The sequence below is a fragment of the Accipiter gentilis genome, chromosome Z, assembly GCF_929443795.1.
Source record: "Accipiter gentilis chromosome Z, bAccGen1.1, whole genome shotgun sequence".
Lineage (NCBI taxonomy): Eukaryota > Metazoa > Chordata > Aves > Accipitriformes > Accipitridae > Astur > Astur gentilis.
The window spans coordinates 73,652,752-73,667,935 of NC_064919.1; the positions used below are offsets into that span (position 1 = coordinate 73,652,752).

Here is a 15,184-nt window from a genome sequence, read left to right on the forward strand (position 1 = left end):
AAATTAATCTGTGGTATTAATAGAAGGTTGAAACATCAGTAATTTTCATGTCTTAAGTTGTTTTATGGGAGTTGTTTTGATTATTTCTATTATCATAGTGCTTTGGAGCCTCTGTGACAAAGTCAGGGCTAAAAGGTAGTTCATGCCCAAGAATTTGTAGTCTAAGTATAACCCATGACGTGACAGAATAATACTAAAGGGCAAGCTGACAATGAGATAATAAGATCAGCATGATGAGTAGATGTAAATATTAACATTTCTAGTGCTTCCTCTGTTAAAATCTTGTTGGATTTAATATACTGATACAGATGTGCGTGTTTCTGTTTATATATGCACATAGTCAGTTTTAGTGTGCTGTTTAATTTTGTTGGAGCAAAAGGACTTTTCTGATCTGAGAACACACACAAAACATGTTGATGTGAAACATTACAAATACTTTGTTTAGTCTTATTTGAAATGACAAATGCAGCTAGCTCAGAAAATATTTGTTGAAGCCCTTATGCCTTGATGTTGTATATTTGAGAACGCTCCAGTGATTTAATTATAATGAAGATAACTGAAAAAAATACAAACTGAAGCTAATTGACCATTCATAATGAGTGTGCTGAAAGGCAGAATTTCTAAACAATCGGTCATAATATTTGCTTCTGTTTATTCAGTTGCATAAATATTAACATGAGATGTTACCAGTTAAGGTGAAAGTTAGTGTTGTTATAAACAAAATATGTTTTTTAACTTACTTTAGGTGCATTGACATACAGCAGAGTAATGAAGTAGAACGAACACAAGCACTTCGATTAGTCAGAAAGGTAAAATCTAGCTATATATGGTCTTATTAGCTATGCCAGTCAGTTGTGCTGTCTCCTGGTTTTCTCCCTCAGCAGTTTTTTTCACACATTCTCTAAAACCTTACCTTACTTTACTGTATGAGAAGAAATTATAGCTTATAATTCAAAAGAGAGAAGGAATGGCAGTGCTGAGACTTGTTTCAATTTTAATCTCTTAAAACTTAGAATCTTGAGTGGGCTAGAAAAATACTGCTAATTTTCCTTTGGTAGAGATCATACTGGACAAGATTTGGGAAAAATGTATCAAATGATGAATGCAAGGGTATAAGAACCATATTATTAAGTTTCATCTCATGATCTAACGTTACTGTATAGTGTGTTTAAGCATCTTTGAATCAAGGATGGAAGATTTTATGCCATTTGAGAAATGAGGCAAATTGCCATCACTGGGATAGTCAGCTGAAGGAATGCTTCTAGCCTTATTGCTTTATCCATAGAGGATGCTATCCATCGTTCTTTTCTTAGATATACTATAAGACATAGTTAGTCTGTGGTGGTTACTGTACTGTGTACCCATGGATATGAGATGTTTGAAGCTGTGGCAGCTGCATTTTCAAGTTCGTCCTAGAGAAATTAGCATACACATCTACTGAAGGTATTTTTTTCAGGCAGCACAGTATTCTGCCTTTGTACTGGACTTTACTGTTCTTTATGGAGCTCATATTCTTCTACTGAGCATCTTAAGAAAAACTACCAAAGCCCTAAGTAAAGTTTGAAGTAGTTGGGAGAATGGTTCCCCAGGAGCACTGTGTGTTTTTAATCTGTTTTGTGTGTATGTGTATTTTTTTTACATATATGTATAGGTTGAAAATATGGAAGTTTGTGCAATTTATTTTTCTTATGACCTCACTTGGTTTCTGTCTTACAGAAGAGACAATATGGTTGATTAAGAATTGTGCCAAAAAGGGCATTTTAAAGCTTAAACACCACCCCGAAACACAAACAAACAAAAAAACACCTTAAAGAAATGGATCCTTGAGGAAGTTGAAATCTGTAAAAGTTCTTTGTTAATCTGCTTTAAAAAAAAGAGCTTCAATGTAGAGCCAGAATAACTTAAATCAGGCAATAGAATGGAAACACATTTGTAATTGGTTTTATTTGGATCAGAAATTTGTCGCATTATTCCTGGGGTTATTTGAGCATTTCCTAGTTGAGCAAAAACTTCTGTTCTGCTTGAAAGAAACAAGAGGAAGCAAGAGAAATAAATCCATTCGTTTGATTGGGAAAAAATGATCCTGAAAGATAAGCATTAAAAAAATTATACAGCTGACCACCTGTGCTTTTTTCTCCATTGTTGTACAAGGATGCTGTGAATGGAATGTACATGCTGTACAGAGATGTTCATGGTTCTTTGATGCTGAGAACTGGCTACCAGTAAAGTTAGCACCTCTTTCGTGTCCTGTCTGAGCTGCATCAGTTGAGCATGCATTGGCCTAGAGCAGTTAGTATTTGAGAAACTGTCTTATAAGGAATACAGTGACAAGCATCCTGAATGGCGTATTCTGGAATTTCACACTGTCTTTTGTTACCCTGCTCTTGCCCTTTTCCCATCTCTCTTCATCTCCCTCAATATCTCAGACTCAGTGGTTTGATACAGGATTCCTAAAAGGTTATATAAAGGTCTAGAAGAGGAAAATGAATGGCAAATAAAACATAATTCATTTGTGCAGGAGGTAATTTACTGTGAATCATGGAAGAAGTGAACTGGGTTCTATCAGCATCGTAGAACTATTGTTCTTAGCTTCAAAGTCTGGATGCAATTCTTTAACCTCATCTTTGATACCAAAATTCCTGTGTAGTGTAGATACAAAACTTTAAAATATTTTCTTGCTTTCTTCTCTTCGTAGGGTAGAAGAACCAACTACAAAATACTAGTCCTGTTATGAATTCATAAAAGGCACTAAATGATAAACTTTTTTTAAAAAAAAAGTGCGGGTTAAAGTAGTATAGGAAGAGAAAAGAAAAACAACTTTACAATTTTTAAACTTGGTTTCTGATTTTTTTTTTTTGAAGGCTTTGAGTTCTCACTGTCTCTTTTGACTGTAATCACCTCTACATTTCCTAGGAGGAGCTTTGCAATTTGGCAGTGTCTTCAGCCATGAAAATGATGGCATAAAGTTGCTTTGGAAAGCATTTTTCCATCTAATGGAAGTCAATAAACCCACTTTTTTATAATTTAATAGGCAGGATGTTTTCTTGTAAAGCAGAAGTCAGTGTTATGTACAATATGAACCACCTTCTTTATTCCTCTTTTTTTAGAGGAATATTTAAAGACCAAATTCATAGTCTCTGTTACTTCATCATAGCTGCTTGTAAATAGCCTTGCATCACCTGTCCTTGCTCTTTTGAACTGCATTTCAAAACCCAAAGCAGAATGAAAGCAAATGAAAGTTTATATTTATTCTGATGTACTTGGAATTGAATATTAAAAGAAAGAAATCTTTCATTCTCATGTCTTAAAATCAAAGAAAACAATGAAGCAGAGCAGTCTTGAGAGGCTGCTTGTGTCCTCACAGTAAGTACTTGTCAATATCGGTAGGAAAAAACATTAACAACTTTGCAGAGTGGATTGGTACTCCCTTTCTATTGCTAATTCTTGTTACTTTATGCCCTTGTAAAAGTGAGACCACATGGGCGGGGAAGAGTTTGTTTTTTCTTTAGAGTCTTATCTTAAAACTTCCTGTTTTGTGTGTGACAACACTATGTATGACAAGAAGTTTCTCAAAAACACAACTTAAAAATAAACTTCTTAGTGTTCTAATACTTTTGTCATAATGGTTGATCTCATTTTAACATCCTCTGCAAAGAAGGTAAAACAACTAATAGATATTTGTTCAAACGGGATAAGACATCCAAGGGAGCTGTAAAATGAATATAGGACAAAAGAATTCTGGAAAAATAATGAAGATAAGCCGGCTTTTGTTGGAAACAAGACAGATATTAAAAAAAGCCTTGGAAAACTAGCTGTAAGTTTTTAGGTATTTGATGGATATTGAGTCGTTTTTTACATCTCACTCTTATTTATTAGTAGAAGATGATGTGACATGGTTAAGTGTGCTATAACACATTATGTTGTTCCCTTTTTAAGCAGTCAGACAGATAAAAAGCTACCAAGACATCTGTTTAGTGATGTTCATGTTCCACAGTATAGAGGATATGTATATTTAATTTTTGCAAACTATGAAAAAACGTGAACAAACAGCTAATCAGCCTTTGTAGTCAAACCCTCATTTGGGGCAAGGTCAGGAGTGGTGGTGTTGGGTTGGTTGTTTTGGACTGGGGTTTTTTGCCTTTAATGTGTGCCCAGAGTTTTGCTCTTTAATCTGGTTTAAATTCTGATTGTCCTAAACTAGCAGCTGAGGATTTCCATGGTGTGGGACCTCTTCAGTAGTGTAAAGGAGCATTGGCTATTAAAATCTGTTCTTTTATTCTGTCTCAAATTTATTGCAAACTTTTTTCTAATTGAAGAATGACTTCATTAATGGATGCATGTCTTGTTTTCATCTTTGCTTTTCAGTTTAATATGTTTAAGGTGTGTGTGTGTGTCTTTTGTGCCATAGCTATATAATTTATGATGGAGTTGAATTAGGCTGCAGTTCTAGTAAGATCAGGTACTATGCAAGAGGATATAGGGGTGTTACTGACAGTTGCCTTCTAGATACTATAGCAGCTTCTTCTGTTGACTGTCCTTTTTTGTAGTCTGCAGCAATCTAAGGATCTCTCTCCAAAAGATGAGATTTTAGTCCTGGCTAATTAAACAGTTGAATAGGTACTGAAGAATCTGCTGCAGTATGAATGAATCTTCTAGAAGAGTTTGTAATCTGCTCTGTGCCATTGGATAGCATTCTTTGTTGGTAAAGAAATCTTGGAAAAAATATGAAAAAGGTAGCTGTAGTTCTCTCTTTAACCCTTTCCTATTACGATAAAATAATACAAAATATTAAAAATACCCCCAAACTAAAGTGGGAAGAGAATGGCAAAGTAAATTGACAAACAATTTCAAGAACAAAAGAAATAGTTTTGAGGATTCACCAGATACAACCAAGTAGTAGATGGAGTGGTCTGTCTGGTTGTATCTAGGAAACAGAATGCTGGTGAATCTGTGAGTATATTTAGAGAAATATTGCGAAGAAACCAGAGGGCTTTTTCTTTCATTTTTGGCAGATGATCACTGTGAATGCCTCATTGTTCCCCAGTTCTATTACTAATTCTTTGATAGCAGTTGGAAACGATGGTCTTCAAGAAAGAGACAGAATGGTTCGAGCGTGTATAGCCATTATCTGTGAACTAGGTAAGATGACTGAAAGCTAATTAAGAAAAATTTTGACATGGTTGTCATCAGTTTTCTAAGAGATTCTTTTCTGTGGGTTAGTATTAAATGGATTGTATTCGAATAATTAAGGATATTTGTTTAATAATGAGTTAGATGTTAAATGTTCTTAATGTCAGTTTCATGGATTTTAGTCATTAGTTTGATATAAACCAAAATCACTTTAAAACCAAAGTCTCTTACATGAAGTACCTGAAGATTTCAGGTGCTGTTCTTTCCTTTAAGACTCGCCAATTCTTGGTTTACCTTAAAAATGTTTCTCTGCTGCAGTTGATGTTTCTAAAACTGATGGATTGGAAGTAGGGAGAATTCCATACATGAGATACTGACAAATGTACAAGAGTTCAGAGAACTACAAAACATCCTCCTTTAAAAATTTCCACAGTGGCTTATGGAAGTCAGTATTTGTGTCCATGTAAAGGCTATCTGGACAGTGATTTATACTAACTCCCTATGCTTGTTAAAAATCAGCACCCACATATGTTTTTTTGAAATCAATAAGAAGTAATCTCAGCAATGTTTTCAACATACAAACTTCTGTTTTAAAGAAGTAAATGATCAGTTGCTCCTTTATATTGTATAAATATTTTATCCATGTCAGTCCAGTGAAGCACAAAATCTTTTGCAGGGAAGTCTGGAAGCTACTGTATGGAAACTTGGTTGGAAATAAATTGGGAAATTGCTGCCAGTGGTGACTGACTGACTGTTCATGATAAATTAATCCAAAATCTCAATTCTGATATTGCTGATGTCAGTCAGTTCCATTAAAAAGCTTTACATGTCTCAGCAGTGTTCAGGTAGAAAAAGTTACATGTCCTAAAGAGGCAAGTTTGTTATATTGGAAGTCATGAAATGTTTTTTTTTTTCCTATCACTGGCCGAAGTGACGTGTTTTTCTTTATTTAGCACTTCAGAATCCTGAGGTGGTGGCTCTTCGGGGTGGTTTAAGTACCATCTTGAAAAATGTGATTGATTGTCAACTAAGCCGAATAAATGAGGCTCTGATAACTACAGTTTTGCATCTCATCAATCATCCAAAGACCCGACAGTATGTGCGAGCAGATGTAGAATTAGAGGTGGGTTCAGTTTTACTTGTTTAATGACAGAAATTAAACATTATATTACTAATGAAAATGTTTAATTTTAATCTCAGATTTTACCCTGTGTTTGAGCAAAACTTTTAAAATATAACATTTTAAGATAAGAGCATAATGATTTATAAAGCGGGAATAACATGACAGATTGGAGTGAGACTGAGGAAGGGACAAGACCTGTTTAACTGTATTCTCATGTGAAAGTAATGCATGTCTTTCTTTTGTTTAGAGAATTTTAGCTCCTTACACAGATTTTCACTACAGGCATAATCCAGACACAGCAGAAGGACAACTCAAGTAAGTGTTAGTGCTGCTACTTGTGCTACCAGTTATGTTCATGGTATGGGAATTAAGTGGTTTTTCTTTCTGAAGTGAAAATAAAAGCAATGACCTAATACTAAATTACTTGAAGTTGAATACAGTGGGTTGGAATGCAACTTCCAAAAAGACTATTAAGGGTTTAAGGTTTAAAAGGGTTTAAGGTTTTGTTTAGCCTGGAGAAGAGAAGCCTGGGGGATACCCTGCCTTGAGTAACAGCCTTTCTAACGCCTATGAAGATGTAATCAAGAAGATGTAGGCAGCACCCTTCATGGTGGTAAAAGGTGGGAGGACAAGAAACAACAGAGAGAAATTGGAGCAGGCTGTCTGGAGAGGTCCTGCAGCCTTCATCCTTGCGAGTTTCTAAGACCCAACTGGATAAAGCCTTGAGTATACCCTGGTCTGGTCTGATAGCTGACAACATCTTTGCGCAGGATTTTGGACTAGAAACCTCCTGAGATTGCTTCCAACTTGAATTGTTCAGTTTTTTTCATTATCAGATGGCATTAGATGCTTAGGTCTGGGTAACTGAATAAGGTCCAACTCTTTATGTCCCTGCTGTAGATTCACTGTCAGTGGAGGTGCAGAGTGATTCATCTGACCATACATAAGTGTTTACTTTGTGATGATATCCTCCTACCATGGAAACTCCCCTGAAAAAGGAAAAGTAACAATACTTAAAAATTCTAATCTTTGTGTGTGTATACACATTGTGTAAATGCATATACGTGCATATATGCACACATAAAGGCCTTCTCTTACTCTGGGTTTTGTTCCCATCTAAAGTCTCAGTTAACTACTTTTTACTTGCTATGTTAGTAACACTGTTTGTTTTATAGTAATGAACTGTATTGTGTCATCTGTTGTTTTAATGACAGAGAGGACAGAGAAGCACGGTTCCTAGCTAGTAAAATGGGAATAGTGGCAGCATTTCGATCATGGGCAGGTAAGACTTTTTTTTTTCCCTGTTTGAAGCTGGATGATTGGAAGGGGAATTTTACTTTCTAGTATAAAAGTGGTTTGTTTAAACACAGAATCTGTTTCATTTTGTGTCTTAATTTCTATCAATACCTTTCTACAATGCTACTAAGATGTGTTTTTATATTGTAAAATTGGAGGATGCATACATAGTTTGACTACTGACAAGATGCAGCTTTCTGCCCCCCACCTCCCTCCCCCCCCCCCCCCCCCAAATACCTTGTAAGTTGTACCTTGATGGTACTTCTTGACATTTGATGGGTAAGAGGATGTTGAAAATAACATCATATCAGAAGAATTTGCCTTTGACATGGTTCTGCCACTGTAAATAAGAAATTTTTGTCTATGCAAAGAGATACCAACAGAATAGTTTCATTAGCACCTTCTTTAACAAGGTGCCATAGCTGAAGAGAAATTGCAGATGGACATAGTTTGGGATTTTTCATGTAGAAGACATTGCTAAATCAAAAAAAGCATGTTTCCGCATCTTTCTAAATCCTTTCTCTGCAATATTACAATATCTAGCATGAAGATACTGCCTCTTTCATGAGGGACTGCTCATTCTTTTAGTTAAGATGGTGTCTTGCGAATAAACTATATCGAGTTGATACAGCCATTTACCAAAATTTTGAGTAGGATTTTTACAGGCTATACTTAGGAAAAATTCAGACTGTATAGAAAGCCTTTTTCATTGTGAGACTGTTTGTTTTATTTTTTGTGTGTGTTGTGAAAATTATCACTAAGCTTAATTTAATATCCAGGTATCAGTCAAAAGTTTCTCATGTGTTCTCGCTTGTTTGGATAGGAAGCTTGGGAAGTTTGTGACAACTTTGAAATTTCTAGGAAGCAGTTTCTGGTAGGAATGTTGCTGCATCTTCCCTTACTCACTTAGAACTATTAGCATATGCCTGAAAGTTCAAGTGACTGAAGAAACAATTGTCCTGGAATATGTTACTTGCCATGGCACTTCCACTGACACTCATTTATCCTTTTTTTTATAGTGCTTTTTATGTTGGAGACTAAAATCTTAAATATTTTTAGTATAAAAATGTCCTTATGTCAGTCTTCTCAAAGGACATGTAGCTAAACCAGGCTTGAGGATGTTCTTGGGTTTTGTTTTGGCTTTGGGGTGGGTTTTTTGCCTGTCTGTACCATCTGCTGTGTTCTGCCGTTCTTTCCTTATTTTCCAGACTGCGTTAATTCTTCAGAGCTGATGGTTACTATGTCCTTTATTCTCATGTGTGATCATGTCCTTACAGATAAAATTGGGGCATGGAGCAATGACTGCATGTACCCAAATCTATTCCTGTATTGCAATTGGGCCACTATATGCTCTGGGAAAAGGCCTGTGAGGTGCACTGTGGAACATATTTAAATGCTCTTAGTGTGTCTGTGGCCACATGCTCATGTCTTAAGTTTTTGTTGCATGGAAGTTTTTAAATTGAGGAATTTCTTCAAGTTCATATAAAGCACATGTCATTAAAGTTAAATTTGTTTTAGTGAAAATAGATGAGTAAGTGGTATTTTTCATCTTTTAGTAATTTTTAAGGAATAATGGTTTGGGTTTGTGTAAGACAAAGTATGTAAACCTGGATTCTTATTACTGACTTAAAGTTGCATTTTGGAGAAACTTGTTTGTTTTCTGGACAACATGTTTCCATAAGTTTTAATTCTGTGAAGTATGAAGAGAAGTGGTCAAGGAAATGAGTGAGGTTATTGTCTTTGCAGCCACATTTTTAATGAAGAGACTGTATGTAAATTGAGCCTGAAAATTGGTGTAAGCTTTAGGTGGCATTCTGTAGCATTTAGAAACAATTTGAAGTTTTTCCCTATTAATATTGAAATATTGAACTAATTGTGTAGAAGTACAGAGTAAAAGGTCAGAATTATAAAAGAGGGTCTGAGACTTTATGCGAAGTTAAATCAAACACATTTCAATGTGGTGAAACTTCTGAAGGCGAGCACTGGTCATTTAGGAAAAGATGGTTTAAAATGGTGCACAGAGAATGTTATTCCAAGTATGTTTACACTTGCTGTTTAGAATTTGCCTGAAATTAAAAGAAACTGAATAATCTGTTAGGTTAAGATACAGCTTTTGATGGAGAAACTTCTCATAGTTCTACCAAGATGATGCAGATCTTTCAGGTTTAAGACTCATTCTTTATTGACAATTTTGTCTTGTCTTTTCTGCCAGTTCTTTCAAGTGAACGTTGTTTCTGCAGATAATTTAAAAATACTGTTCACAGTAGAAAGGACAAAAGTAACTGTAGTTTTTAATGAAGGAACAAGAGTTTTGCGATTAGAAAGTTTTGTTAAATATTGATTGGAAAGGAGATGACATTATAAAGGTGAAAATGTTTGATTAGTAATTTTTGTCATCTGTGCTTGTAATCAAACTGGAAATAAAATTTAACAATGTGTCTAATGTTTTTTCTGTTTGAGGGAATATTACTATGTATTTAATGTTTCTAGGTATTATCAGCCTGTGCAAACCTGGAAATTCTGGGATTCAGTCTCTTATTGGGGTACTCTGTATACCAAATATGGAAATACGGGTAGGTGGTAAATATGTAGTACTGATGTAGGAATAATAATGGATGCTTTACTTAACATATTCTTAACATTTTAACAATTTAGTGGTTTAAACACAGAGTCCAGTTAAGAGACCACTATCCTCGAGTTTATTTGACACCCAAGTTCAAGTCTGTAATTCCATCATAACATTCCTGTGAGAATGGCAGCACACCCTTTATATCTGAGAAGAGGGAATAAAGGAGAGAAAAGTACATAAAATAACTTTTACTCTGGTGACAAGTCAAAGCATGTTCATAGTAGTTGCAGTTATAAGTTTAAAGCAAATAACCAGAGCTGAATCCAAGATTAAAAAAAATGTTTATTCCCAATTACCTATTAAAAAAAGAAGTTGATGGTGGCATCAGTAATTGTTCTAAAAATCTGTAGTCCAAGTAGCTTGAGCTTCTGTAGAATTCATAGTGACAATGAGGCACAGTTCTAAAGTAAACAGGCCCTTTCCCTTCTCCTCTCCACATGATTTCTGTTTATGAAAATAACCATGTTATCAAAAAAAGAAACACTGAAACAAATACACCAATTTTAGCTCTCTATAGAAATACCAACTTCAACATTAATAATGAACAAAAGGACAATTTTTGTAAATCTATAAAATTCCTTTTGTGTTTTTTTGGTAGCGAGGTCTGCTTGAAGTTCTCTACGATATATTTCGCCTTCCTCTCCCTGTTATTGCAGAAGAATTTATTGAGGCACTTCTCAGTGTAGGTAAGTATTTAGTAGCAGTTCATATAAGAATTCTGTCTATTAAGCTCTTCTACAAATTTGAACCCTTCGCTGCCTCCTCTATATTGTAAATTACATCATCATTAACTGTTTCATCACTGAATTAATTGGGTGCTCTGAAGTCCTGTTTAAAATTCTTTATCAACCATTAAATGTTGTAAGTTTGATAAAAGATCAGCAGTGGAGCACAATGGAACATTTATGCAAAACACTGTGTAAACACATTACTACAAATTAGACTTCTTTGAAGTGTCAGAAGTATTAGTAATGTAAAAGTGTTAGTTGAATGTTACAGAAAAGTTCTTGAACAGTCTTTTCTATATACTGTGTAGCTGCTAGCAATCTCCACTGCACTTTAGCTGACTCTTATTATTTCCTAGGGCAAGTGTATTCTTTTTCATGTCTCTGTTTAGCAGAGTTAGTCTTTTATCTTTAGAATTACTCCTTTGTGAACCCAAGAGTATCTTCTGCTTTGTATTGCAGTGCAGAAGTATGAGCCCAGAAGGAGTAAGTTTCAGCCTTTAATGTTCCAGCAATTCTCTTCTCTGAAGTTCGATTATAAAAACTTAATCCTTGTTCTGCGTTTAAGTAAATAAATCATTCTTTGTTGCAGACTTCCTGCTTTCTGACTTATGGATGTACATTTTAAAATGTTAGGTCTTATGATATTTTCTGTTAAACATGTGCTTATGAATTGGAAATGTCATTATTTTGGTTGATACTTAGATCCAATCTTTGTTCTAGCTTTGAAGTTAGCCTTGCTTTGTTCAGTAGTGTGGATTAGATAACTTGTTAGGGATCCCTTCTGACAAAATTTTCTATAATTTGAAACCTGAAATAACATTTGTTGGCAATGACTATTGTTTACCTACTGACAACTACTAAAATAACACTATGAAATCCAATGTTATAATTACCATTGTCCATATTTTCTTGTTCTAGATCCAAGCAGGTTTCAGGACTGCTGGAGACTTTCTGATGGTTTTGTAGCTGCTGAAGCTAAAACTATATTACCCCATCGAGCCAGGTCAAGGTGAGCATTTAGTGAATTTAGTCTAAACCCTTGTTTTTGTTTCGTGGTGGTGTTGACAAAATACTTGTTGCTTTCTTGCAGAGACAATAAGAAATGAACTCTCTAAATTGTTTCCATACTTTTTTCTCCTTAGGCCTGATCTTATGGATAATTACTTGGCTTTAGTGCTTTCAGCTTTTATTACCAATGGACTTCTAGAGGTAACTAGTGACTTTAAGTTTGAATAGATGCTTGCTACTTTTTTCCTATAAATATTAAAATAAGATGTTGTACACTAAATGTAATAATTTTTTAAATTTTTGAAGGGTTTGGTTGAAGTGATCACAAGTAGTGATGACCATGTATCTGTCAGAGCAACTATCCTTTTAGGAGAACTTTTGCACATGGTAAGTAAAACTTTTTGCTGAGAATAAGTAGTATTGGTAGCTAGTTATAAATGGATATTTCCTATTATAGCTTTGAATTTATTATGAACTCGGAACATTAATTTTCATCAGAATAGTGGGTTAATTTACACTACATCTTTAGGCACTTCGTATATTAAAAGCAGTATGAACCAATAGGAAGGCTGCTTGGAAAGTATTGAAAGTGGGGTTCTGCTCCAAGGATAATCCTCAGCTCTCAAACTCTCACCAATACACTTCCTTGCCTCAGTAGCCAGTTGTATTTTTAAGCTGGAGTCCTGCAAACTCACCCATCAGTTGCTGTGTTTGGGAAAAGGACCATTGCAGATTTTTTGTTTTTTATAGAATGATGGTAGCCCTCTGGCAGTGTGTTTAGCTTTCTGCCTCACAGGCTAGGCAGACAGAACTTTTTTCATGTTCAGCTTGGTGTGGCTGGGACACTCGATTTATTCACTCAGGCAACTCCAACTTGGTGGAGTGCTCTTTTAGCCTTGTGTGGGTAGCCCCTGCTACAGAGAAGCTGAAGGGACCGTGCTTTGTTCTGCTTCCCTCTACCTAATAGCTTTTACAGCAGCTTCTCTCTCTTAACCCAAACTATTTTGGTATAGAGATGATACTACTGTTTTCATATATACTCCAGTGCTACCTTTCAGCTTCCCAAGGAGCTGTTAGTCATATGTGAAGTGACATGATTTACCTTTCTTGCAAAACAGTTCTTTTATCTTTCACATCCTGTATTGATGACAAGAATAGCATATGTAGCAGAGCATTTTTTGATTAGTTTTCTTGTGCTTGTTCTTTTAATCTTTTCTCCAAATAAACTATTTTATAAGAGATGGTAAGATTATCAGAAATAGTCCGCATCTCAGGACTATCTACTCATTTCAGTGGTGCTTAATGCTCCAAAAACCAAGATCTGAATCTTCAGATACAAGATTGCTTATTACTACAGTGATTTACAACATCTCAGCTTAGCAGCAGGTGTCACAACCACAACAAGTCTGTTCTATAGTCTCTTCAGTGACTTTTCTTTAAATTATTGGTGGAATTTGAGTATTCAGTTAGCTATGTAGTGTAAAAAGAGGAATCTGTAACAACATATGCTATTTTTCTGGTTTCTAGAATACTTTTTGAATGGGAGTGACTGTTAACTGACATTTGAGAATGCTGCAAATCATAGGTATTTTTTGGTTTTCTGAAGAGGTGATTCATTAGAGATTATTGTTTATCAAAATACTGAACAGATATTTGTACTTTTATTTAGTTTTAAGAGATTGAAGTATTTCTTTATCTTCATTATTCCTTAGTTTCCAAAAACGTTTGCAGAACTACCTATGTTTCCCAAAATAAAAGCAATTAAATGTCTAGTAATTTAGGAAGTTATTGTAATTAGATTTTTTGTGCAGAAAGCATTTAATAGAAATCATGAGCTTAAATTGTATTTCTGATTTTAGATTTTTTTAGCACTTTTGTACACATGACGTGGGTATCTGATGCTTTGCATGTTTTTACATACTACCACTTAAAAACCACCAATGCAAACAATACAGATTAGAAGGCTCTGAGATCTAAAATTGTCTTAAGTTATTTTCAATTGTATTTCAGATTGATTAGTTAGATCAAATATTCAAAATAGTATGTGTAATTATTGCTATTTGATGTTACGCAAAAGGTAGTTTTATTGCTAGTTATGTGTTTGTGAAAGTCTTGTGAAAAGTGGTAGATAGTTCAAATGTTCATCCTAAAGAGATGGCTGAAAATGTTGTAATAAGTTATTCTAATGGGTCTTTTGCTGTTTTTTAGGCAAACACAATTCTTCCTCATTCTCACAGCCATCACCTGCACTGCTTACCAACGCTAATGAATATGGCAGCATCTTTTGACATCATGAAAGAGAAAAGACTGTAAGAATTCTAAGTTTCTAAGTTACACTTAAAAATATCCCCCCCCCCCCCCCCCCCCCCCAAGTTGAGTGAAAACCTACATTACAAGCTTTGTGGTGGCAGAAAGTACTTATGTCTTTATTTAAAATCAAACAAACGCAAGCATATAGAAATGCTGTGTCACACTTACTAGGGAGATAGTCTCCAGTGCATCATTCCAAAAGTGTTTACATTAACAATTTAGAAATTTGGAAAGAAAGTTTTGATAGTAGATTTCAGAAGACTTTTGCGTGGATTGCAGACTTTTACGCAGAATTTTTCTTAAATGAACTTTAAGGCACTGTTCAGCCAAGCAACATCTGAGGCATGTTCTGGGTGTTTGACCTCTCCATTGTTTCACACTTCTTTTTTGGCATTTTGATACAAGTAAGCTTTCAAAACTAAAAAAGCCTGCATGAATTTTGATTTCTTCTGTTGTTGTTTATCTGTAGTTAGTTAAATAGTAAGAGACCAAATCAGTGAGTCATTATTAGTGTAAGCAAGAGAAAAAACGGTAATATTGACATGGCACTGTTTTTTTCTTGATTTTCTTTTAAAACCATTTTTTCTTCAGAAGAAAATGGTGATTGTAACAATAGTAATTATGTTAAAACTTTCTGGTGCTTTTGTTCAAATTTTGCACTGATAGTTTTTTTAGTTCTATTTAAATATAAGAATGTATGAACAGATATTTTAAATTTAGTGCATCACTCTGAAGTGGTATGTATTAGGGAACAGTTTGGCAGTCATGGTGCTGATCAAATGAGGTATATTTAGGTATGTGGTTAGAAAAAAATGTTTATAGAAGTCATTTATTCCTCTTTGAACTAGAAATACCTAAATTTTGAGATACTAAAAAACTGTGGACTATTTTATTTTACTTTTACTTAGAATTTCTCTGTACATCCTGCAATCTTGCAATTTAACCTCTGAAGTGCTCTGT

At 34.7% G+C, this 15,184-nt stretch overlaps 1 protein-coding gene across 9 annotated transcripts in view; it reads left to right on the forward strand.

Annotated features, from left to right (window-relative positions):
- The window catches only part of RICTOR (RPTOR independent companion of MTOR complex 2), an 87,452-nt gene that overhangs the window by 33,031 nt on the left and 39,237 nt on the right, over positions 1–15,184 (forward strand). For 3 of the 9 annotated variants that reach the window (XR_007505040.1, XR_007505041.1, XM_049794767.1), the window contains exons 6-16: positions 746–809; positions 5,013–5,139; positions 6,084–6,253; positions 6,501–6,568; positions 7,468–7,535; positions 10,040–10,122; positions 10,777–10,864; positions 11,825–11,915; positions 12,049–12,115; positions 12,221–12,301; positions 14,123–14,223. Coding sequence is in view for 7 of the 9 variants with exons in the window: in XM_049794767.1 (XP_049650724.1) it covers positions 746–809; positions 5,013–5,139; positions 6,084–6,253; positions 6,501–6,568; positions 7,468–7,535; positions 10,040–10,122; positions 10,777–10,864; positions 11,825–11,915; positions 12,049–12,115; positions 12,221–12,301; positions 14,123–14,223 (1,008 nt within the window). In the remaining 2 variants the exon portion in view is untranslated. The other 6 variants (XM_049794769.1, XM_049794774.1, XM_049794768.1 and 3 more) reach the window with 6 other exon arrangements.